Source organism: Drosophila biarmipes, chromosome 3L, assembly GCF_025231255.1.
Source record: "Drosophila biarmipes strain raj3 chromosome 3L, RU_DBia_V1.1, whole genome shotgun sequence".
Taxonomy (NCBI): domain Eukaryota; kingdom Metazoa; phylum Arthropoda; class Insecta; order Diptera; family Drosophilidae; genus Drosophila; species Drosophila biarmipes.
The window spans coordinates 14,444,508-14,470,687 of record NC_066613.1 but is presented as its reverse complement, the minus strand read 5'-3'; the positions used below and the strand labels follow the sequence as shown (position 1 = coordinate 14,470,687).

Below are 26,180 nucleotides of genomic sequence, written 5' to 3'. Positions count from 1 at the left end.
AGCGCCGTGAAGTGTGAAAATCAAGCCAACAGGTTGGGTATCAGGAATTGGGTCTTGGAGCTATTTTGTAAGCCTATAAAATATAAGGCGCTAATGGGCAATTTTCACGCTTATTTACACAATGGAAAAGCGAAAGTTTCATTTATGGCGAGTCATGAATTGCCACCGCAGCTGGCCAATCGATTCCAGGTGCTGGAAATTCTATGGCCACCAAAGTGCATAAATATGTTCGACCGCTTGCACTTATGACAGCAGCAAGGCAGCCAAAACATGCAACAAGTTTGGCCGCATTTACAGGTGCCCAAAAAATAATAACAAATCGTGGGACAAACAAACGTACGTGCAAAGTGGTCAATGTCCACTTGAGTGCCCCAAAAAGCATCGAGAAAAATACATTACCTGGCAGGCCGGCTCACCAGCGTCTCAGGGCCAATCGACAATGAGCGCTAATTATGCTGAGATCGCTTGCCAAAAAGGTTCAATGCACCGCTGCAGCATTTCAAATCCCTTGTTGACCTTAACTTTGAATTGTCAAAATACAAAAGTTCAAACCGACTCAAAGACCCGAACAATGGGCACAAAGCGCACGGCACACAAAAGAAGTGAGCCACGGAAACCTACATATTTTGGCTTCAACTCAAAAGGGTACACAGAAATTAAGATTTAGACCGTATTATGTGTTGTGATGTCTGAGCACAAGAAATTATAGGAAAATATTTATTTAAGTTATCCCATTCAAGCATATCTTATATAGTTTCTTAATAGGTCTATACTTATTCCAGGGCAGCTCTGATAAAATTGAGACCATATTGTTTCCCATAGGATTTAAACTGCATCTTATACGGCAATAAGTTGAGAAATAAAGTAGTTATCTATCAACAAATTTGTACTAAAGATCATAGTGGATAGTGAATTTGCTGAAAGCCAATGGATACATTCCAGTTATCATTTCCATGAAATTTCGATCGAAAAAAACACATATATATAAATGCCTTTTTCCATTTGAAAGAGCTGTGAAAGATCTTTGGATTTCCCAAAATTGTTCCCAGTGCAGCTCTGTTTCACTAGAAAAGTGTTGGCCATATGCAGGCTGCACAGATTCTCGAGCTTGCCGCTCGGATGGATTTGGATGCTGCTGCCACCGCTTTGACATTGACTTGTGGTTTCGGTTGCCGCCGCTGCCGCATTTCAAGTTTTCAGCTCTCAGCTTTTCAGCTCTTTTTTTCAGTTTCCAGCACACAAATATATGTATTTAGACTCTGTGTGTGGGCTGGAATTGTTTTCCTCACTTCATTCATAGAGTCAAAACTCGCGCTTAAATGATTAGTCAGCTTCTTGGCTTTTGGGGAGCAGCTCGGCGCGGTTCAGCTGGTTTGCAGCGATTTAGGTGCGATTCTTGCCACAGTTTTTTGCGTGGTATCCGTGCTTGTCCTTCACAAACATTTGTTTGGATCACAGCTCATAGCTCGCAGCTTTTGTGGTCTGCGGCATCGCAGCTCGAACTTCCGCATGAATACGCGTACATCATACATGGCTTATCGATATATCTTGTTACTATATTTAGCCAGCGAGATTAGGCGAGTTTATCGCCTTTATGTTTCGGATTCTGTTTGTCATTGGATCGCCCACAAATGGCGGCAATGAGTCACAGAGGGAGAAATTCGTCGTCATCAATTAGTTTGATTAAACATCGGAACAAATTAAGCGATCTCTTGTATTTATAAAGCTTTTTGCATATATTGTGGTTCTTAATTAATTCAAGTGGAAGACACAGAATTATTAGGAACACAATAAAGTTCAGCTCAAATGTTGTCAACTTGAGAATTATTCTTTTTACTTTTCGAGAAAAAACGTTATTGAAATCAAGATGAAAACGCTCTGAATTCCGCCTGTATTCTGTTTTTTAATGATTTTGTGCAGATGACAAATGTTATTCTGACCGGTGACAAACTTTAGATACATTTCCTCCCTGTGCAATCCACATTTAGTGTTAGGCAACCAGTTGCCATTTATGTAAGTTCAACATTTTGCAGATCTATCCCGAGCAGCTGCACCTGCCTCTCGTCAGAACAACAAAGCTAAACACAGCTCGCACTGCACAGACTGCATAAATTAGGTGTCGAAGGGGGAAAAGATATCAGGTGACAGGCGTGAAAAGCGCTGTTCTGACGGACAGACAGTCGTATGGAAAACCACGCGGAGACTAAAGGCCAGCCCAGGCACCTTCGCCACCTTTACCTTTCGGCCCCCAAACCCTCCACTTGCGCAATTCCCCGATCCACAGCTCGCAGCTTGCAATCCCAATCCAACGATCCTCACAGCGGCAACTCGAACTTGAACTACATTGCATTGGACATCAAAATAAATACATAATCGTAAATATAAAACCAGCGCCGAGTGCTCCCATTTCTGGGGCTGCACAGGCCACACCACGTGACTGGCGAATTCGTTGGTCAATGCTTGGCGGCCGTTGTTGTTTTTTGGGGCACGGACCGAGACAGATTGGGCAGCTGAAAAGCAGATACATCCACGGATCTCCGGGCAGCCGCATCGCCCACAGCGCCGCCGGTTTTGCCTTTGTTGTTTACCACTGAACACCGAGTGGCAGTGACAGTCGCGGAAATAAGGTATGCCAAGTGCAGCAGTAAATATGGAAAATTGGCTAAAGATTTTCCTAAAAATATTTCGAATTAGGGGAAAAGTCGAGAGACTTTCAGAAATTAAACAATAAACCACAGGGTTCGTATTTAGTTTCTCTAGAAATGAACAATTTTCAATGCTTTTTCAAAATAAATAATATGATATACGAGTATGTATAATAATATTAATTTAATAATAATTTAAAATCCTGAAGATACGAGTATATTAATATTAAATTATGTTAAGAATCAGTAAATCCAATAGTTTCATAATCAGTTGAAGTGTATGAGAAGTACAATACTATATTTGAAAATCCACTTGATAATTTTCATTTTCTTGCGTTAATAAACATTCCAAATAAAAGATACAGTGTATTCCGAATTCGCCGCCGTCTTCCCACCACTTACACACCTCATTGTTGGCTCGTGAACTTGTAACTAACTTGTAACCTGATATTTGCCAGCATTAACTCTGCCTTTTTGTTGCATTGTCTCTTCGCAACGTTTTGCTCGCTTTGGGCTATTTATGAGATAGTAAACGCTCTAGCTGGCTGCGGCCATTGTCTCACAATTAAGATTTCATTGTGAGATTTCGTGGCTTGGGCAGGGGCCACACGGCGTATGCGCGACTCGGATCGAGCGCAATTTGCAAGCGCTGCTGCCACTTGCAGTGCAGTAATTTGTTTAATTAGGCGTAAATGACGCCGACAGCGCGGCCAGCGCCGTGGCTCTAATGGAGCGTGGCTGATTGTAATGGCTTGTCGGGTTGGCTTTAACCTTACCTGCGGTGGCCTGTGGTTGTGGCAAGTGAATCCACTCCGCCGTTGCCACACAGCCACCCAGCCGCACCCGTAGTGCCATATTCTTTCTGCCAACGTGCAGCCCGAAATGCCATAAAAAAGATACATGTATGCATGTGCCCCGACACATGAGTGGCGATCTGACGATCGCACGGATCGCATTTGATTGCGCCCCAATCGATCTTCGGATGCCTTTGACATTCACGACGATAATTCAATTAATTGCGAAAATGTCCTAGAGACAAATTCATATTCACAGCAGACAGCAGACGGCGGCGATTGCAACAAAGTGCAAATGTAGCGATCGTGTCTGCGATCGTGTAGCTTTTCATTAAATTTCATTAAATTCTTTTATGCGATAGCAAAGCAAAATCAGCAGCATTAGGCATTGCAACATTTTTGCCATGTCGATGGGATAGGATTGGATTGGATTGGCGCGGAGTGTGGCTCTTGGATGCTGGAGTTGCTGAAGTGGCGATCGCCGGCTGATCTTCGCTGCATTTTGTGACTTTGATTTATTTGAGCAAATTATTTTTAAGCTGTTACATGACTGGCGGGAACGGGCATCGCGGTATGCCCGGCTCTCGAGGAAGTGTCTGCCCGGGTCCGCGATCAGTGATCAGTGATCAGCGTTCGGCAATTTGCCATTTCCCATTTCCCATCGCTCATCGACCAAGTTATTAGCTGTCTGCAATTGTCAGCCTTGGCTTGACGGCTTCGCTCCCAATTCCCTGCTCCAATCCAATGCGATCCTGACTCCCCAGGCGCATTTCCAATTACATAAGCGAGTGATCACTCCATCTGTCTGGCTGAAGATCAGCTGTATAGGCTGTATCGGCTGTGCATAATTTCAATTTGACAAAGCACATACGATCGATGGCTGTGCTGATAGGCGCCGTCAAACGTGGTCCCCAGGCCCCCAGGCTAGGGCTTTCCCCAAGCCCCATCCCATCTCCCATCTGCCATCCAAACCGAAAACCCAAGTCCATTGCTCGCCCATCCAGCGTGCTTAATTACTTTTGGGGGGAGTTTGGCCGGCGATTATCGAGGCGGTATGGGAACTGGGATTCGATATGGATTTCGGATGGGTATTGGGCACGGACATCCGCGTACGTGCCCGGCATGGGCAACTCAGTTTCTGGACAGGCTGCTCGGGCAGCTGGGCAAGTCCACACTGCCCCTTTTAAGGGGTACGCTGACCTATAAATTCGTGGTCAACACTATGGATGTGAATTCTAAGTCAAGTTACTCAGCAATTATTGATAGGTAAATTTTATTCATTAAATAGTTATGTAATATGTAAAAAATTTCCCTAGAAATTAATTATGATTTCGTTAAGACTTTTGTAAAATATTTGAACTTAAGTATTGTTAATAAATATAGAACTAAATCAAACGAAGAAATTCATTCAGTTTAAAAGATCAACTTTAACATGAATCTATTATATCTAACATATAAATTATAAAATAAAATATTTTACTTTGAATTGATTTTTGATTTGATTGAACTTTTAAAATACTAATAAGTTTGTGTGTTAAAATAATAGCTTTTCTGTTTTTCTATCAGATATTTCTAGAAAATATTTATTAAATATATTTTATTAACCAGCACTTGTGTTGTTATTATTTCCTCCCTATTGTTTATGCATAAAAATTAAGACTTAATGGAGTTATTCACATGCCCGCTTATAGACAATGGCCTGAGTAAACAAATCGACAGAGTTTGGACAGCGTTTGAAGTGGTGCAAAATTACCCGCCCACGACTTGAAGAGCATTCGCGTTTCGATAGCTTGTTTCCTTCCTGTCCGAGGCCTACCTAACCCGCCGCAAAACTGTTGCTTAATGAAAACAAATGAATTTACGAGTCGTTTGCCCCGCCAATCCCCTCCACAAGACTCATCCCAGCGATCGCCTCTCGGAACTTGGCATTGGCCATTCGCTTTGTCCCCCACTCGGCGATTTATGGCTGAGCAGCGGTTTACGCACTTCTGCGAGTGGAGAGCGCTTTATTAGCAGTCTTGTTATTACTTGAGTTATTGTAATGCCACTGAGGCGGTCGCATAAATTACTGGGTGTAATGTTTACCGTTGCAGCGGTTACATCCAGCCAGTCACTCAGCCGGGGTCTAAGGTCCGCCCCATTTGGGGACGATCGAGGTGATTGATCGGTTTGTAATTGAGTGCGGCAGTGTTTTGATGGGCCTGCGAAGTAGAAGTAAAGAAATCTCTGGATTTTCGCTGCGGTAGCAAAGTTCAAATGAGTTTCTTCCGAACCTTGGACCGATGGGCTGTTTCGGCCACTTTGGTGCCGCTCGCAATTATGCTGCGTTTATAGTACAGGACATAAATGAGTAATAATTAAAAGAATATTACTTTAATATTATACAAAAGGTAGGAAGAAATTCTATTAACTTTGACCTAAATTTTTTAAGAAAATACATTCCTTACACCTCTGTAATAAGACTATACAGTATCTTTATTTCATATAAAAAAACTCACACCTGACTGTTTTAATTCCAAATAATTCTCAGCTCAAAAAATTATAAATAAAATTATAAATTGAAAAAATCTTGTTTGCTATCCATAATCTGTGTAATCCTCATTGCCAGCTCAAAACCTCGCCTTAAGAACTCATTTTTCTCTGTGAAAACAGAACACCAAGTTCCGAGCAGAGCAGCCGAGATACAAAGATACAAAGATACTTTCAGCCGCACACGCAGCTGCGGAAACGTAAAACAATGTAGGTGAAACAAGTTCCCGCAAATGCCAAACTTAAGAGCCCGGCCATCCAAGCCACTCGCTCGCACACGTACTCGGATTCGAATAGATGCAAATCAATAGCAGATTTCGGGCCTTAATAGAATTTGAGGCGGCAGTTGGAGCAAACCGCAACGGCAACAGCAACCGCAGCTCAGACAAACAAACCCAAAGGCGCCGTCGCAAACACTTTGCTCGCAGATTGAAAATAAAAATCGGGGAAAAAAGCAAAAACCCCAGGGCGGCACTTGTCTCGAGACAGAGGGATTAGGAGTACGGCGAGAGCTGTTTATTTTGTAAGCCAGTCGCTGCGATTAGCCGAGAATTTCCGCTTAGTCGAAGGCAGCTCGTAAATTAGCGAAAATTTAATAAGAATCCGCCACTGCAGGCGATGTGTGAGCTTCGAAGTTCCCAGAATACCCAGGGACCTTGATCAAAATAAAAAGAATCTCAGACAAAAGCCATTCCTCCACATGTTTCATAGCACACCAAATTAATATTTATGCTCGGGTAGAGGGTAATAAAACTCCAGAAGAAGGCAAAAATAAATTAAACGAGCTCAGCTGAGCTCTTTCCTTCCCATTGATCATTCAGCACTTGGCTGCTAACTAATATTATGCAACTAACAGAACACAAACGGCTCTCTATTAGCCGATAATTGGCGATCAAATAAGGCCCGATCGCGTAGCGCACAAGTACGTTTCCACCAGCCTGATGGATACCAGCCATCCATCCACAAGGCACCCAGATATTTGGCCACACATCCGTGACACAGTCCGGGTGACCCTGCGTGATTCACAGTGTTCTTTGCACCAATGTTGTTATTTTCTGTTTGCCCGTGCGGCAGGGTAATAACACTAAGTAATGGATTTTTTCGCCGTTCGTCAATTGTTTGCTCAACCTTCGATGCTCGCCTGACATTTTATTGACGCACTATTTGTCTGCGGCTTTATGAATTTGCTGTCTTCGCTGCTCGCAGAAAGAATGCAAATTTCCGAGATCGCTGATTATGGACAAATTATGCAGAAAAAAAAAGAAATAATCGCACAAGGCGTAAAGCAAATTTCACCTGTTGACAAGTCGGGCCAAGGTAATCCACTCCGAGAGCCAAATTTGGCCAGAGCCGCCCTAGAAACTGTCTTCAGATACCCATATGATATTGGCAAACTCGGCTAATGGTTGGGTAGAAAGTGGCCTGGCCCCAAAAGCGAACTGGGTTAGCTAATCGGGGGGCGGAAGTGCCAGGCCATCTATCTAACCATATCGGTTCTACGAACTTTACCCAGCTCGTCGGCATCCCACAAAGCCGAAGACTAAGTCAATAATTACACAGGGCGATGCCGCTGAGGCCACATTAAGCGGTTCGAAGCGTGAAAAGCGCTTCCTATTATTAGTTTAATTTGTTTTGGGCGCGCAATTTAATTTATATAACAATAATCGTTTCTAAATGATAAATTAATATGGGAAGCGAACGGCATGGGCGGTGGAGAGCCGCAGCTCTCATCTCTCGATCGCCGAGTGGTCGACAAGTTGCCAAAATTGGCAAGGCTTAAATGGGCATAACAACAAACGGCATAGAGATGGCTGTTCGCCTGTAATCAGCATTGTTTTTGTGGGATCTGGTTAGTTATTTCCTATTCGCCTTTGTTGCTCGGGCGGTTTACGAGCCGAGTGTGGGCCGCCTTTGGATGGGTCAGTAGTCTTTCCGACTCTGGGCTTTCGCATTACGCATACGCCAGGCTGGCTTTGATTTCTCATTCGCTGCCTTTGCATGGACGGACAGGCGGGCGAGAACTTCCATATAGGGAGTGCAACTGGGCAAAGCGAATTCGGCTTTGTGGCGATTTCTTCTTTATTCAAATTATTTGGGCTAACAAAGGGTTAGTCTCTCCCTCTCTCAAGGGTTAACCCTCGACTTCCTGTCTCGAGAATCCTACAAATTATCACTTACACCATCCACACACCTTACACTATTCGGGCAAACGACTTTCAGTCACTTTAAATGAGCTGATTTATGGCTATTTGATGAGCCCATTAACCGGCGGAACATTGTTACTGCTGCTGCTCAAAAGTTATTACACATTTACGTTTATTGGTGGCTTTTTCGTATGCCAGGCACACGAAGGGAAGGAGAACCAGCAGCTTCGCTCAAATATTCTTATGGGGTTTTTTCAATATCCAACTCTTTCGCAGTTACCGAGTGTGTACTTTATTATTAATTTTAAACGTGGGCCCGCAACAACACGAAACACCCACAGCATTTGTCAAGTTGCTTGGATTCTTTTCTTCGTCGGTTGTGTGGTACTCTTTTTTATTTTGCTTTTTGTTCTCGGCTGCTGGCCGCATTTGTTATTACTTTTTGTGGTTTTGGCTGCAGCTTTTTGTATTCTTCGAGATTAATACTTGCAATTTGAGCATTTCAGCACGTCGACGTCGGCGCCTGTTTCTAATTGCAAACGCAAATTACTCATACGCCGCGTTGTGCTCGCATAATTATCGCTTATTGCCACATCGAATCATTGGCTGGCGTGGGCGGTTTGCAGTCTTGGCCCAAACGCAAACGCAAACTTAAGCTCAAAATAATAATGAATATGAATGAAAAAAAGCAGTTGCCAAGTGACAACTGCTCATCCTCCCGTCAGCTGCTGAATAACAATTATTCTCGCATTTCGCAGCCATTTTACCAATTGTTTAGCAAATATCTGGGCTCTTGGCTTCGCTCTCCCTGCAATGAATTGCCTTTATGCGCTCATTTGCATATTAAATAAGCGGCTGCCACTGCAGCGGTGTTGGCTGGGCTGCAATCGCAGTTGTTGTTTATAGTTTATTCCATTAGTTTACTCAGTTTTTGCTGCCGTTCGGCTAGTTTCTAAGCGGCAGCAGCTGCCGTCAATGCAAAGAACCTCGTTGTCGTCGGAATCGCTGGAATCGTAGGTTGGCCAGCGTATTACGCGAGGGAGCCGCGCTCTTTATTAGTATTCTCCATTTGGCCCGTTGACGCAAAAGAACGAATCGGTGTTGCATAAGGTGGAAGTGGCTCAGTGTGCTACATTCCCATCGCCGAGGAAGCCCACGGAAATAACAAAAAATGTGTTGAAGAAATGGAAAAGTTTCAAGGGAAGAGTCTAAACATAATTATCAAAATTTGTCATTTAGGTACTGTTAAATGCAATAAATCAAAAATTACTCATTGCTTGAATGATTTGCAAAACACATAAACATAGTTATTATAATAATATAAATTTATTTAAAAGATATTTAGGAAATCTTGAAATTTTAAAAACAATAAACATGTTTATATTGCAAAACCATATTTTTTAAAAATGATGATAACCGTATAGAAAGAAAGAAAGCTCTGAATAACTAGTATGCGTCAAAAAAATATTGTAGATAAATGGAAAGTAAAAAAGAGATAACAACTTAATGAACTGCTCATATTTATCAAGATTAGCCACTGCCAATAAAATGCAGAATATTTAGGTTATGAATATCTTAAAGATACTACCCTATCCAAATCGAATTGGTAGAGATTCCTATTGATAACTGTTAAGATCAGATATAATTTAAATCAAAATGAGTTTATAAATCACTAATTAACTAATCAGAAGTGATTTTCCCTGCGCAAATAAGCTCTATTGAGATCACTGCAATCGCTTTAATCACCGACTAACTGCCTTCGAGCCCATCCCTCACTGCGGAACCAGCTCGATGCAATTAGTCAAGCTCCCCGCCAATTAGTCACAGAGAATTTCCAGCTAAAGACCAGCTGAAGCCAGCTGAGCTCTTTTGTAATCTGTTTTGGGCGGTGCGGCACACTCATCCGCGGATCGGGCTGGATCTCTGGGATGCCTTTTAGGGCCCAGCGGCTTAGATAACAATTAGAGAATAAATTTATTTGGACGCATGCTAATTTCAATATTTATTGGCCGAGACAAAGGAAAGGCAGCTACGAAGCGCCGATATTGGGTGACTATTTCAGCGGCTTTTGGTGAAACAAGTAGTTGAATTTCCTTTTTCAAAGCTCGGCTATTGACGGGCAGAGAGTTACACTTATCTCCCAGCGAAATAGTGTGAGTGTGACATTAAACCACACACAAACAAGTCCGCCATATTTGGCAATTGACTTTGCAGCCAGCCAACAGTGCTATATGCGATATATATCTACATACAAACTGATCGGAGTGCACACGAAAATAACAGAACCAAATTAGACTTGATATTGCAAATTATTTTCGAAATTTTTCCAGTTAAAAAATACTTTTTTGTAGGACCATAACTCTAAGTCCTTTCCATTTTTCAACCATAAAAATTGTTCAAATCGGAACATTTATTAATAAGTTATAACCAAATAAAGTTTACAAACTTGGGTAGAGGTGATTTGTTGCATGCATAACTCCGTCTCTCTCACACTCCCTTTTGCTGAATAACGGTTAGCATAGTGGAGTTTGACCTTAGAGATCTTTCTTATTTTAATTTCCCCATATTAAAACTATTTTTTATTTAAGTCCCTTAAAAGACACAGATTTTTCTCCCTCTGTAGCAACAAAACCTATATGCGTGCTTGGTTTTTTCTTCTTTTAACTGTTTGCGCTGCCCACATGCGATGCCCTGGGCTTGATAAATAATTTTAGTTTTATAAACACAAATTGACACTTCAAATTGTTTGCCAAAAAACCGAAACGCAGGCGGGAGAGAGAACGAATCGAAAAATGAAATCAATTTGAATTAAGCCGCCGCGCTTTGAAGAGTTGGCGCAGATTTCTTTGGCCTCGAGGGGTGGATTCAGATTGGGCATATCATGACCAGAAACACTTCTCGGAATCGGAATCCGCAAGGCAGGTAGCCGCCCCACTTGTTCTTGTTCTTTTCGCCGCCCTGGGCTCCCATAAAAAATGCGAATCCGATTCGTATCGGCAAAGATCTGAACACGGCTTCTAATTCCCCCGAGCAACGAAATGGAACCCAAGCATCGGCTCATTCGATCACATTTAAGAGCCAGAGATTTTCAGATCTAAAGAGCAGCGTAATAGGTGTTGCGGGTTGATCGTTATTGCCGCATTATGCTCGCGTTAATTAATTGTTTATTTGTCTTGCGATTACCAACGATTTTCGACATACCAGTGGGGTATTTGTACCTACAGAGTGGCTTCGCTACAGGTAACTGGTGGTTTTTTATGATATTAATGTGTCTTAAACGTTTTATTAGGCTACACCATTTTAATTCGAAATCTGATAAAAAGTATTTAAGTTTTGACATTCTTTTAACTTAAAGCCTTTTATTTTAATAAGACTAGTTTCAGTTATAACACTACATTGCAAAAGATCGATGACATTATCAAGGCTATTATACATTTCTAATCGTCTTTTAGAATATTAAATCAAACTAATTTGTTTAATTTAAATAATATATTATTTATAAAATGAGTATTAAAATTATCTAGTTGAGAGTCACAATAAAAAAAAAATATCTTAAAACTTTGAAATTCTGAATAACTATATAATTTGTAATATTAGAAAAAAATGACCTTAAAGGACGTATATAATGAAATATCTTTATATTTGATATCCTTTGATTTCTTCTTATAGTTTGTTGTCTAACTATATCTAAATTTCCAAAATCATTGATTCATTACCAATTCTGTTTATGCGTAGAAAAACGTTATGACGGTTCCAGTAACCTGATGCATTACTGATACGTTTAGAGGGGCGCCAGGTCTTATCAGCATTATGGTTCCGCGTAATTGATCTAGTTTTGTGGCGTTCGCCGCATTGGAAGTTGAAGGAAGTATTCGAAGCAATTGGTAATAAATATTATCACAGCTGACCGCGACTAATGGGCAAACAAAAGAGCGCTTAATAGGACGCTGGTCAACACTCTGATCGCGATAGCGGAGGCGCGTGGAAAACTCACCATGGGAAATGCGGTGGGGAAAACACCTGCTGTCGATCCAATTCGGTGCGCAGATCGGGTTTGAATCGGGAATGCAATGGATTTCGTTTATCGTACTTATCGAAGGCACTTTGTTTCGCTTTTCGTCGGGGGTTTGGGTTCTTGTTGCCAGGTTTTTGTTGCTGCCACTTTGCGGCTGCCTTTGCCGCCGATTTAATTAGCAATACAAACACATTAGCTAATGCACACACGAGACACAGTCACACGAATGGGCGCCCACGCAGCGTGCCAAGAGCCAAAAGCAAACGCGTTTATTGAAAATGCAACGCGCACACAGAACTCCAAGTCGCGCAGACTCGAAACCAAATTCAAAATCAAATTCAAAATCAAAACCAAAACAAAATAGGAGCCAAACAAGCTGGCTTATGGCAGCAAAGATAGCGAGTACTGACCGCTGCACATGCACTTTGCATTTGCAGTTGCACTCGCCTCTGCCAGCGGAGTTCTCGCCCCAAAACAGCTCAAAACAACTCGAAACAACACAAAACACCGCAGAACACCTCACAACACCTTTGCCTTCGCCTTTTCCTGCTGCCGGATAACCGATTCGTTCGAGCGATCGCGAGTGACTGAATCCGAATCTGAAAACGGCGAGCTTGCGCGGTTTGATTTTCGACCGATTGCCCGGTTGCGCGCTGCGCTACTCTGTGCGAGTGCCAGTGATGCGCAGACTACGGAAAATGTACCGATCAGTTAGAACAGAAAGCTGCAAAATGTACAAATTTGTAACATTTTACAACATATGCAGTTTTTTATATTTATTATATTGATTATATAAAATCGAATTAGTTTTAATAGGTAATTTTTATAATTAATGATCAAGGCACTTACTGTAAAGGATTTTCCAACATAAATTTTCAAATGCAAGAAAAACAAGTTTTTAGTTTTGAAATATACATGATACTTTTTCTAGTGCTGTTTTTCTTGTTTTTACCATTTAGGTTACTTTTCTAATCTAAAGCTGCATTTATGGTAAATTTTATGTTTTTTATTAAACCATATCCCATGATAATAATATCATTATTTTTTGAATTTAATATGAAACCGCACTGCTTTAGTTTGTAATCTTCTTTTGAACAAAATGCCAGCACTGGTGAGCTCTGCTAACCGGTTCGCGAACCAGCTCCGAATAACAGAAGGCCGCTGTCAACGGCTGCGATCAATTGAAAGAAGAGATAAGGCGATTCTCGGAAATCTTAGATCTCTTACAGTATACGGTTTTATTAAAATAAAAGCCGCCTAATTATTATAAAAAGTTTTTAAAACGTAGGAAATCAAACAACATTTTTGCCTGCGGCAATTTGTATAATGTACATACAAAAACATACATACATAATAGAAAACTATGGTTTCCTTTAGGGCCTAAACTTTCAGTTTATGGCAAGATATTTGTAATACAAATTTGTATTCCTGAGAAATAACCCCTTGCAGAAATTCATACTTATCTTTTACATGTGCACCATTTGAACTGGTTTTGAACTGAGCAAAAGAATGTTGTCATTAGCTTATATTTTATTATTTCCGTTTCCGTTACCATTATTTAAAATGCGCGCCAATAACGATACATTTAATATCGATATAAAAAGTTACTATTCGCTGTGACTGCCAATGCGGAGGGCTGACTATCGATATGCTGGCTGGTAGCCCTGGTTTCTGTTACTGAATGTTGGCGCTTATACTTTGAATTTAAAATTTTTAATCAGACTTCAAACTGAAATACCTAAAAAACTTTTTAGTCTCTTTAGCTTTGTAAGTATGCTTTGCAATTTTTCAGAGTACATATTTGAACTCAAAATCTTCAAAGTTAATAATAGATTAAATTAAAATGATGAAACAAAAATACTTGCCGGAAATAAGCAATTGACATAAAAAAAGTAATAATATTTAAAAATTGAAGAATGTATATGATATTTTAATATTTACCAACAAATATTCCCTTCGAGGCTTGGGAAAGCATCTACTTAAAAACGCATAATTAATTAATTAAATTTGGAGAAACTTTGGATATAGGTCTGCAAAAATTTCGCTAATTTGGCGCATGTTTCAATTAGCGAATCTTTCGCAATGCCTCTTCCCCAATGCTGTGCTCGCCCGAATTAAACAAGAGTCTCGACTTGTTTATGGAAATGTTTGTGAACTCAAACGGTGTTTATTTTCAAGTGACTTAAGCCTAGCTCGAATAACGCTCAACATGTGGTGGTGGTGGCCCCAGGCCCGAGGCCCCAGAATCTAGAATCGCCCCTGACCCTGGCGGGTCTCCTGGTGGGGATGGGTGCGGATGTACTCCAGGGACCTCAGGATGGCCGCGGGAATGGGAGGAGGGGTGGGCAGATGGGCGCCGGCGGGGTGGAATCCGTCGGCATCGGCGGTGTAGGTCAGCTGGATGAGCTGGCCATCGGGGGCGTAGTAGGCGTTCGAGCCACTGGCGTAGTAGCCCCCGGCGCCCGACTCCTGGCCGGCGATGCCATTGGAGGTCTGGTACTGGTAGGCATAGCTGCCGTCCTCCTTCAGGTCGCTCTTGTACTCCCGGGTCTCGGCTCTCGCATCGAAGGAGTCGGCCTGGACGCAGGAAATGGCCAGGGCGGCGACGGCAAGGACGAACTAGGATACAAAGGATGGATAGATGGTTAGTTGGGGTTCCCTTCATGCTCATCCCGACTTCTCAACTCACGAATTTGTTCATTTTGAAAGGGATTTGGGTCTGGATTTGGGCTGGGCTGGGCTGACTTGTTGTCACTGTGAACTCGCAACGAGAATGAATGTGACTGAATTGGCCTGGCGGCGCATTTATAGCATTTTGGCACGCCAATCAGTTTGGGCCGGGCACTCGCACTCGCAGTCGCAGTCGGCGATGCCGAAAACGCGTATAATTTGCAGCACTGAACATGAACCTGAACTGCCCCTCACAGCTACAGCTACAGATACAGAGACCCACACACTTGGGCACTAAAAGACTCCGCTGGAGACCCATCCGTCGATACCACTTTTGGTGAGATAGTTTTTTGGCCATAAAGTTTATGCTCCTTTTTGTTCACAATGTGGTCAGCCGGTTAATCAATTCGGAGCTCGGTGGAAGGGGTTGATTTTCAATTAGCACCTACGTGAATTGTTGAGGTGTTAGCGCAATTTGCAGTTGGCCCCTCGATGGTTCCACTTTATTTCCTGGATGAAGCAAAAAGATTTGGGTTCTCTGTGCTAGCTGGCTAATTATTTTAAAGTGCCTGGCTTTATGACAGGATCATTTGTAAATGTAGCGCCTGGTCCCAGTCCCCCGGCCCCATTCATATGCGAAACTTTATAATAAATGGCCCGGCGAATTGGCGAAATCGATTAAGAACCTCACATGCTAGGTCAACGCATTCATTTATTACAAAATCACCAAGCGCGCCCAAAAGTGGAAAATGGCAAAGGCAGAGCCAAGACCCCAGAGCCAAAAGCCAGGCAACTTTGGAGCAGACGAGCGGCGAACGACCTTGCCACCAACGTTGGCAGACTGTCCGAAAGTACGACAGTTTATCGACAGCGGAGCGGCAAGTTTGTATTAAGTTTTGATAACGAGACTGGCGATGGGCGGCGATGACGGGACTCACGGGGGTCACGAGGCGGCGGGTGAAAATGGGATATATTAACTACTACCCAAGGGGATAAGCGGCTCGTATGGGACCTTACTTCTTACTATTTAATATTATGCGTTTTATTTCTATTTTAAAAAAACAATTTTTTTAAAAAACTTTAAAAAAATGAAAGTAAAACATGGTTTTTATTGTTTATAGTGGAGGTAATCTTCCATTTAAAAATGTTCCATTTTTTATTATATCTAAGGTATTTTATAAGCCATAAAATCCAACCGACATACCATACAACATTGTTTCAAACAGTCGAAGCTTTTATGTGAATAATAAATACATCGTAATTTTCAAACCTTGTACACATTACAATTAATATTACAATTACAATTAATATAAAAGCAGTTTACTTACAGTTCCGAATTGAAAATGTGTCATTATAATCAAACTTAGTTTAAGAAAACACAGTTATCAATTTTGGTTCTGTAACACAGCAACTTTTATTTATTCTGATCTTTTACATCTTCGAGTGTTAAGTATTTTTACAATGAGCCGTTCAACCAAATCTAACTACAAATATTTAATCAATAATTAAATTGTTTAAAATGTATTTTTCTTAGTGAAATGCAAACTCTTTGAAACTTAATAATATTTTATGAACAGATTTTAATGTGGCATTAACTGGATATTCGTTTGGTAGCCAAAATTAAATTTATTAAATATTTCCCTTGACAATTTGTCGCACTTGGTGCCCAATTTCATTTAAGCCACATTAAAGGTGTCCGTCTGCCATCACTAAAGTGGCCAAGAGCAGCTTGACTCGCAGCGCATGCTGTTTCCCTACAAGATTTGTGTTGGCCTCTTATAAGTACAACTTGGCTAGGCTGGCAACCAGACTGCGTCTGCGACTTGGACTCAACCTGGGGGAGGATTCGGTATCGGACAGAGGACGGGGCCTGGTAATGGGGTCTGGGCTCGGGTCCGGGAGAAAAGTGAATGTGATGGAGGGACGATGTCGCATGGAGGCAGGGGCAGCACCAGAAGCAGAAGCATCAGGAGCAGCCTTATCTGCTTTTTGCTGCCCTCTGTTTTGCTGGCCTTTTTGGTGTTACTCTCGGCTTTTATGCCCCAAACCGGCTGTTCGGCAATTTGGTTTTTTTTTGCTTTGCTTTTTTCGGCCAACACAATTGTTCGGTGCCTGCCGCTTGGGCGGCTTTAAATGAAAGCAAAAGTTGTTACGATTCGATGGCGTTTCCTTGCCGGTTGCCTTAAGCCGCTTCCGCTGTACTTAGCCAGCCCGCCCTTCGTGGTTCTGGCATTGCTCCGCCTCCTGTGCCCCCAGCTCCTGGTCGCCATCCATCCATTAGGGCATCAATCCGTCTTGGTGCGCTTTAAGGGGACACAAGATGGGGCAGCGAAGGTATGAAGAGGGGACTCCTTGGCCAGTTGCTCACGCTCACCTGCTCCACATTAATTGACCCACATTCGGTGGCGGCAACTCGTCCAGTGCGTCTCGACTGGTCCCGTCCAGTCCCGCCGAAGGTCGCTCGGGCGCAGCGGTTTAGCCCTAGTTTGGGCATGGAGTCGCAGGTTTAATTTACGACCACCGCCGCATCTGCACGGAGAGAAGTCATCCGTACAAGAAAATGTGTTTTGTTAAATATACAATTTTTATAAAATATTACGATATAATAATATTTTGTTTTGAAGCCGCAGATATGAATACATTAGTCAAATTAGTTTTATATTTTAATAATAATCTTACATCCAATATGCACCTTTTATATATATCTTTATATTTATTTAAATGTAGTTGTAGTTGTCCCCAATATTTAATTAAATATTAAATATATTTCTGGTTAAACTAAATTTAATATTACCTTTAATATTGGTTGGCGATGGATGATGAATGTTATATCAACAACAATACCAAATCGAATATTAAATGTGGCGAAAGAATAAATGTGTTGGCATGTCTAGATTTCTTTTAATGTTTGTAGGTGTAAATCCTACTTTAAGTCGTAAAGAGGCTTTCAATTTACTAAATATTTTGACTTATCTTATCTTAAAACATAATTAACAGTTAATTAGGTATGGTAATTTTATAAGTTAGAGAATTAAAATGAATAAGCAATTTCTAATACAAAAAATTGTATTTTTTATCAAATACAGAAAAATAAAATTATTAATAAAATTATTAACTAGTTTTTTTATATTTCCGACCTACCAAATTTGTTTCTTTCTGTGTACGCTTGTCCAGCGATTGGCATTTGAATTTTTATGGCCAATCCGTTGCTCCACATTCACTCATCTGAGGCTCTAAGCGACTTTAATTAATTAATACACTCTCATGGAAAGCGTCGCGACGCCGGCAGACTGGCTGGCCGCTTTAATGGACCGTTTATACGGTTTCATTCACATCTTAGTCACCTGGTCGAGGAGCCCCAGCGATTCTGCAGCGGATGAAACCCTATACAACACCCGAAAGTCCAGCAGAAAGCGTTGGCGTTGGGCGTGGAAGGTCGGCCCTTGGGGGGTTTTTATGGATATGGATAGATGGATGGATGGATGGATAGATTGCCGCCAAACAAAGTCAACGACTTTCGAAAATCTTGCCGCGACGACCTTCAATCGCCAGAGACAAAATGGGTCTGCTAATTGTTTGTAGTTGCAACTTTCAGTTCGATTCGCTTTGGAAATTACTTCGTGGCGGGGATTTCGGCCAGTTCGCACTTGTAGCTTCAATTTAAATCAGCACACGGCTTTATTGAATAACCCAATTAATTGGTTTTCCATTTGATTTCTTTTTCTTTTTTTGGCAGCCGGACTACACGAGTATGTGCATTTCTGGTGTGGCCAGTGGTTAAGCCTGGCTGATGGATTTTTAATCAAAAACTTGATTCAATTTGCATGTTTCAAGTCCGTTTCCAGCTCTGAATGGTTCGCATCTCTTGACAATTCATTTGAATGCGTGAGTGTGCCATAACATCGCACTACTAATTGATCTGACTCGTAGGCCATAAAAGCTCCGAACAAATTAAAGCACTTCTTATCTCGTATCTAGGCTTTGTCTCTGCTTTCATTTTTCCTGGATGAATTGAATTATGACGGGGCGGAAGGCACTCGGAAGCACATTTATTTATTTAATGCTATCAGAACTGGGAGACTTTTCATGGACACGCGTGTGTAATGTCACAGCAAAAATAACGACAAAAATTATACTGGCTTATTTATGAGGTCTGTGCATCAGATGCAAATTTAATGCACTTTCACAGCTTTTCTGAACATAACGTCGCAAATATGGCCTTTTCAGGAGTCATGAAAAGTGAAGCTTAAATCTACAGGGAAACTTATATGGCAGAGGGAAAATTCGTGTACTTTAAAAGAATTTCTGTTTGACAAGCCGCTATTATAAGGCTATAAAAACGGAAATATTTAGTATTACTTAAAAGAATTCTTTTAGAGCTTAAAACCATATATAAATTTTTGTTTTTGTATGTCCTATCTGTAAAATCAAAATATTTAAATATTTTTCTAATTCGTATTAAAATAAGAATTATAATTTTGTTAAAAGTGGAATATTATCAAAATTATTAATCGTAAATCAATATTATCTTAAATGAATGCCTGGAATTATGTGCAACATGCAGTAGCAGCAGATAGCAATGTTTTCCATGACCTATTTGTTAAGTAAAATTTATGAGCGGAACCAGTGGCCCGCAGACTGAAACCAGGTGCACAAAGTGAGTTATGGACAGACAGCGCTCAAATTCTGATCGATTAGTATCTCCCCAGAGAGTAGGGGGAAATTAGCAATAATTTGCTGGGGGAGGAGATCTGCCATTGGCCATTTCACGCCCCACCCAGCACGAGCCATAGGTAGCTCCCTAAGAGCCACCACTTATCTCGATCCCCGTGCATTACATTATGCCATGCCGTATAGCTTGATAAATGTTTTGGGGAACAGCGAATCCATTACAGATTTCGTAAAAGTGGTCGTCTTACATACAAAGATGCCCCGATAAGTGTGTGCAACTTGGCCGTGGATAATTAATGAATTAACACAAACACTTAATTGCCCGAGTGCCGGCAGCGAGGAGCTTCTTGACCCGCGGGGCGAGTGGAGGCGCAGAAGGGTCAGGTCGGCCAGGTGTGTGGTCAGCGGGTCGGATTCGTTTTCACTCCAAACTTTTAATGGAATCGACTGTGGAAGCCACCCAGAGACGAGATAATTGGCGTTGCAACCGTTGCTGGCTCTCGGCTGTGAAATCCGAAATGAGCTGCCGGGTGATGTGATGATATGAGTTCCAAACCCCCTCCCAGACCCCCAATTATCATCACCATTAGGTCCAATGGCTGGCCGCCACTTTCCTCACTTTCGTTGGAGATCCACTCGGATTTTCTGGGGTATAAAAGCGCCGGGTCGAGGTTACCGAGGCATCAAACAGAGTTCAGCTCTTAGGGTCAAACCAACAATCAAACCATAAACCATATCTCAACCTCTAAGCCAGGCGAAAATGTCGAAGATCGTAAGTCAAAGGTTTTGGGCCTGCCCCGAGCGGATATGGGGATATAATGACAACTGATGTGATTGCAGAACGTCGTCGTACTTGTGGCCGTGTCCATGCTGCTGGCAGTCCAGGCTCGTCCCTCCGATTCCCCGGACGCCCACGCCGAGATACGGAGCTTTGTGAACGAGCTGAAGCAGGATGACGGCAGCTACAACTACCAGTTCGAGACGTCCAACGGCATTGCCCAGCAGGAGCAGGGAGTGGGCGGCTACTACGCCAGCGGCTCGTCCCAGTACTACACCCCCGAGGGCCAGCTCATCCAGCTGACCTACACGGCCGACGAGAACGGATTCCAGCCGCAGGGCGAGCACCTGCCCACGCCGCATCCCATTCCAGAGGCCATCCTCAAGTCGCTGGAGTACAACCGCCAGCACCCGGAGGAGGAGAACGAGGGCTACGAGGGGCACCATGAGCACCATGAGCACCATGACCATCATGGCCATGGTCAGGAGCAGGCCGGCAAGCAGTATCTGCAGCCAGCCGGAGCTCTGCTGGCGCCCGTCTCCGCGCCAGCGCTGTCCGTGGGTCAGGTCCTGCCCTACGACAGGAAGGTGTAGAAGGTCTGCAGCATCCACAGTATCCATAGCATCCGCATCAGCATCCATCTTGTCCAGTTGCCTCGTGTTTTTGGGTGCCTGTTTGCATAGTCAAGCATCCAACATCCAACATCCAGCACACAGGGCCCATCAACCCGCAGAAAGAACATCGAAGTGACTCGTCTGGAGGCGGTGGCACACCCACTCACACCCACTGTATATATAGACCCTCATACATTTACATCAACATGCTCCCGGGCTGCTCGGAGGTCCTGCGCCCTCTGACCCGTCTCCTCTGGCCCGTGTCCGCTTGTCGGCTCGACTGACGTTGACATTTATTGCCAGAGATAATAATAATGTAATAAAAGAAAAATACAATTTAATATGCTTGTTTATACTGTGGACGCCTTCGCCGAGACGAGTCGAGAGCATATGGCCATGCCCCGAGATATCCACATCGCACGGGGAGGGATATATATCAGCAATGCGGCGTACCCATCATAGCTTTGGCACACTGAGCCGTAAAAGCCCAAAGTTAAAGATAATGGTTGTGGCACTTTAAAGAGGGGTATTCCCCTATCGCTTGGTCTAAAAATTATATGAATTATTAAACTTTTTAAGGGTATTCCCCCAAGCAAAGGCAAAAGTGATTACTAAGCTTACACGCGTGAGAAACTAGCTTAGCACAATGTATTCATATATTTTTTTTGGCAGCTTTTTTTTTTTTCTTCCCGTGCAGCCGCCTTTGCATCGCCCACATGCATTATCGCAGTGTCTTAACCCTTGAGATTTTCCTTCAAGTGTGCAGATCTGGTTTGCCCATATCTAAATCAATTCAAGCTGGGGGAACTTCAATCGGAAATTAATAAATGCACACTCGTATTTGTTGTTGGGCTGTTGTATTATGCAAATCGCAGTCTTGAGCCCTTCGATTCGCGTTTCGGGCTCAAGAAATGTTGTAACTTCAAATATCATTGTTGAGTTGATTAAATTAACAAGTTGTTGCTGCTGTCGCTGATAGTCTACTATTTTTGGTGTTTGCTGAAGAGCAACATTCGACTTTGATTTTGATGCATAGAGGTTGTGTCATCAGCTCCACCCAAGTTTAAAGGGTACACTCACTTTGGTATCCCAATTAAAACAGGGTTTTTCTAAGAATATGAAAGGTAGGTTAATAACTATGGGTGCAATTTAAAACTCTTTTGAATGAAAGAACTATAATATTAATAGTATCTATACACTATTAAATTAAACTAAATTATTTTATACACTAATAAATAATTACCAATATTGTCTGACAATGTTTTCTGAAATTTTCTTATTTGTATATATCTACTGGATAGTCAGTAAATATATACAACCTCTTTTTCAAAGTATCTAATCGAAATATTGGCCGTCTGATATTATTATTTAAAGAGTATCTAGTTATCGCCATTTCCCCATCATGGGAACTCCGTCTCATGCATTAATGACTCAAAACGTGTGGCCAAAGCAGTTGATTGGGCGAAATATGGGTCGCTCTGCATGCCCGACTTGTTTGCATGCTCGGAGTCTGCATATTGGCTTTGTCTTTGACTACCGGAGCACTATAAATAGTCAATCGGGGGCCCAGAGTGACAGCATTAGCCTCTCAGTCAACAAACCAGCAGCAGCAACATGTACAAGCTCGTAAGTGGATAGCACGGTCTCCATCTGAAGTTCGAGTGCTTTAACTGATATCTTGGGACAACTTCCAATCCCATCCCAACAGCTCCTCGTCGTCGCCCTCTTCGGATGTGCCCTGGCCGCCCCCCTGAACGATGATACCATCACCAAGTTCATCGCCAACCAGGATACCGATGGAAGCTACGCCTACGATGTCCAGCAGTCCAGTGGTCTCCAGATCCAGGAGGAGGGTCAGTCGGGTCACTATGCCCGCGGATCCTACTCCTACATCTCCCCCGAGGGCGTGCCCGTCCAGGTGAACTACACCGCCGACGAGAACGGATTCCACCCGCAGTCCAACCTGCTGCCCACTCCCCCACCAATCCCGGAGGAGATCCTGCGCTCCATCCAGTTCATCCAGGAGCACCCCACCCCCGAGGAACTGGCCGACCGTGCCGTCCGTGCCCAGCAGATCTAAGCCGGGAATGCCCATAATAGCCTTAAGTTAGCCAAAGTCGTCATCACATGATGTGTTCATCCAATCCATACGATTAAAGCCATCCAGCCTCGGCTGGTGTTTGTTCAACTCATTTGCGGCCCATCTAATTTGCCTGGGAACGAACTAATTAGTGGGGCCATGTAGTGGATTTTATTCCAGCTGAAGCGGAGACAATGCCCCGCATGCTGAATATTTAAGGCCAGTAGCTTGACATCTTCCTCTCCGAACAGTGGTTCCACAGTTGCCAAACTTATGGTTTTACTTCTTCGATTGCAGCTGCTCTTTGAAAGCCCCTTTTTGTCTTGGTCTACAAGCCGAAATCGGGCTAACGAAAGCCACTTTCTGAGATACAGTCGAAGGTCAAGGCCAACGTGGGCGAAACGAAGACAAGACCTTCGAGGGAGACATTGTTTCCAATAACATGGAAAGTGTAAAGATATTGGGGTTAAACTTGTTTGTGGCCAAAACAAGTCTGCAGTGGCATTTTGTTTATCTTGGGACACGTGCTGAAAGTATGAAAATGTTGCCTTATTGTAAGAGGCTTTGGTCTTGTAAAAAGGAGATAAAATCGATCAATAAATTGGGTTTTGACATTAAAATAAAATATATCGTGTTATTTTGGATTATACACTTTCTGTTGAATACTCTTTTCTATAGAAGATATTTAATATAAAAGAAATAAGGTTTTTAGTTAAATATTCCTTATATAAAATACTTATAAGTTTTGTGCCATCTTAAGCTTAATATGCTAAACATATAACATTTAATTCATCTATCAAGTTATTTACCTTTGGTTATTATTATGGATAATTCAATAAATTTCGTAACAAAATATTTTTTGTAGCATTATGAAGTCTTGCATTCAATGGATAAATCTAAAAAATATAAAACAAAGGCTTAAATTGGATAGAATTTATTTTTATTTAAAGATTTAATGTGTGTCAAATCAAACTACAATCTCTTACTTAAAAATCTCCCAAATAAAATATTCGCAAACTTTGGCCATAAAAAATCAGCTAAATTGGGCGTCGAAAACACTGTGCTTTCGCTGCTCATTAACATTTGACATGAGGCAAGTTAATTTCTGCTTTTGGCTGCGATTTTATGGGCGGGAATTGAATGAGTGTCTGCTGGAAATGGAAATTCATTAAGACACTTACAGGCGGCGAGCAGGAGCAGTGGCGAACTCACAGACACACAGAGGAAGTCTTAACGTGGCTAGCACGCACATAGCGCCATTGAAGCGTGATGGTAGTGGGGAAAAACGGGGAACTCGGAGACCGGGTCTCTCATATCAATTAGGCACGCTCAGCGGCGGATATGAGTAGTTAATTAAAAAGATTGGGACGCCAGAAGAGTTAGTATGCGATGTGCGAACTGCTATAAAATTCAGCCTTCAAAAGGACGCAGGACCAGCTTTGTTTCCGCCCGAAATTCGGCTTCAATTTTCGGTCTTTAACAGCGCTTATGCTAATGTCAACCCATTATATCTGAGGATCTGCGGTCGCCACTCGAGGCACAGGTGCTTCACATTTACGCTACTCCTGCCGGGGACGACAGCACAAAGCTGCTGTGTAGTCAAAACTTTTATTTATCATTTTGCTGAAAATCTAATTATAAATGCGCTGTGAAAATGTGGCTCTTTTTTTCCGCTCCACCTCGCTCAGTGGGTCCCCAGAAACTGAATCCGAATCTGGATGGGAATCTGAATGGTTTGTGGCTGTCGAGTGTCCCCAGAATCCTGGGTAACCCGCTGTTTGCTGTTTATTCCCGGCGATTGTCGTCCATGTGCCAAGTCGTAAATGGCAGTCTCCTCACTTCTGATGGCGCGGCAATAAATTTTTAAATGAATGCGAGATTTCGGCTGAATCGTAAAATGCCAAACATGCATAAACAGTTTGTTAAGTTTAAATAATTGAAACGTGCCGTGGTATTTCCGCGTGTCTTCAAGCGTTTAAAGGGGAAACCAAATACCTAATTTATCTGCCCTCGAACTTGAGCCAAAAAAGAGTTACGAGTTCGTATTTAAATCAGAAATCCGTAGGCCAAGCCCTTGAACAATGCGGGTGCAGATAAGGCGAGTGCACTTTGCGGAAATTCAGCCCCTATATCAGGGCATTAAACAAACGGCCCAATAACCCTAAGCTCAGTAACCGTGCAATTTGCTTTTATGGTCCGTATAAACTATGCACAAAATTAGCTTCTCTGTGCGTCTTTTATTTGGCCATAACTCAACCAACTGTAGAGCATTTGGCCCGAAGTCTGGCCCAAAAAACAAGGGGAGGACACGGGATAGACAAATACAACTACCCTTTTGTGACCGTTTCAATGTAAATACGTTTTGCGGGGGGCGAATGGGAAAAGGGATACCTTTTCTATTTGTCGGGATTGAGGGGCCGCCGCCATGTCCATATTTAAGCAGCCCCACAACGGCGGGCCGCATAAAAAAATTACTTTGTTTGGAGCCCCCAGGAACATGGTCACGGCATGTGTCACGTAGCTGCCAAAATATGCGAGCGACTGCCGGAAAGTGACACGGACTCCTTTTTTCCGTGAAAAGCATAACCCGTAACGGGACGGGCGGGCATTTCAATTAAGCAAAAACTGTAGCCAGCCCCTTTGTTACGGTCGTATTTATAGGGATTCCTATTCTCGGAAAATTAAATTTCCTTAAACATTCTTTGCCCGGCAAAAAACGGAGGGGATTCCCAACTTTAATGACCCACTCTTTGCAGTTTTCACTTTTCATTTGGTGTGCAATTTTTCTCGGAGCCAAAATGGAAGGAAAAACATTCACTGGCTGTATTAATAACAATAGTTCCGGCCAGCCGATGGAGCGGCGAGGGGCTTGAGATACTTTTGCCGGGGCAAAATGAAAAATATTTTCCAGCAATAATTGCCAGAAGAAAAGTTTGGGCCAGTGAAGTGCCGAATCCTCCTGTTCCTTGGGACATACCAATGCGAGTGACAACGGCCATAGCCAAACAGACAAACGAAACCAATTTATTTCCGAGTAAAAATCAATAGTCAAGTGCGGGAGGAGCGGACAAAGCGCGGGTTCCCGGGGCCAACTACCGAGGAAATCGTAAAAAACGTCAAATTCTGGAGAGGCGACAAAATTGTGAGTCCAAGTGTGGGGCGACGTGTGAGTACGTGGAGAGCCCACCTCGAAGCGTGGGTTGCCGGACCCTCCACTGGACATTCATTCGATGGATCCCC

General features: G+C 42.6%; 4 protein-coding genes across 4 annotated transcripts in view; 2 read left to right on the top strand and 2 right to left on the bottom strand.

Moving 5' to 3' along the window:
* Positions 1-12,727, bottom strand: part of LOC108028389 (formin-J) — a 31,516-nt gene extending 18,789 nt beyond the window's left edge. The window contains exon 1 of the mRNA XM_017100203.3: positions 12,107-12,727. The gene's annotated coding sequence lies outside the window, so the exon portion shown is untranslated. The remainder of the gene's footprint in view (positions 1-12,106) is intronic.
* Positions 12,728-14,259: 1,532 nt separating this feature from the next.
* LOC108028181 (pupal cuticle protein Edg-78E) lies at positions 14,260-14,889 on the bottom strand. Its single transcript, XM_017099842.2, has 2 exons — positions 14,817-14,889; positions 14,260-14,746 (listed from the first exon to the last, which is right to left on the bottom strand). The coding sequence occupies exons 1-2, from the start codon at positions 14,826-14,828 to the stop codon at positions 14,375-14,377; spliced, it is 384 nt and encodes a 127-aa protein (XP_016955331.1). The 5' UTR covers positions 14,829-14,889; the 3' UTR covers positions 14,260-14,374.
* A 5,274-nt stretch (positions 14,890-20,163) lies between these two features.
* Positions 20,164-21,201, top strand: LOC108028143 (pupal cuticle protein Edg-78E). Its single transcript, XM_017099800.2, has 2 exons — positions 20,164-20,240; positions 20,309-21,201. The coding sequence occupies exons 1-2, from the start codon at positions 20,229-20,231 to the stop codon at positions 20,837-20,839; spliced, it is 543 nt and encodes a 180-aa protein (XP_016955289.1). The 5' UTR covers positions 20,164-20,228; the 3' UTR covers positions 20,840-21,201.
* A 1,235-nt stretch (positions 21,202-22,436) lies between these two features.
* Positions 22,437-23,052, top strand: LOC108028177 (pupal cuticle protein Edg-78E). Its single transcript, XM_017099839.2, has 2 exons — positions 22,437-22,486; positions 22,569-23,052. The coding sequence occupies exons 1-2, from the start codon at positions 22,475-22,477 to the stop codon at positions 22,938-22,940; spliced, it is 384 nt and encodes a 127-aa protein (XP_016955328.1). The 5' UTR covers positions 22,437-22,474; the 3' UTR covers positions 22,941-23,052.
* Positions 23,053-26,180: the final 3,128 nt, after the last annotated feature.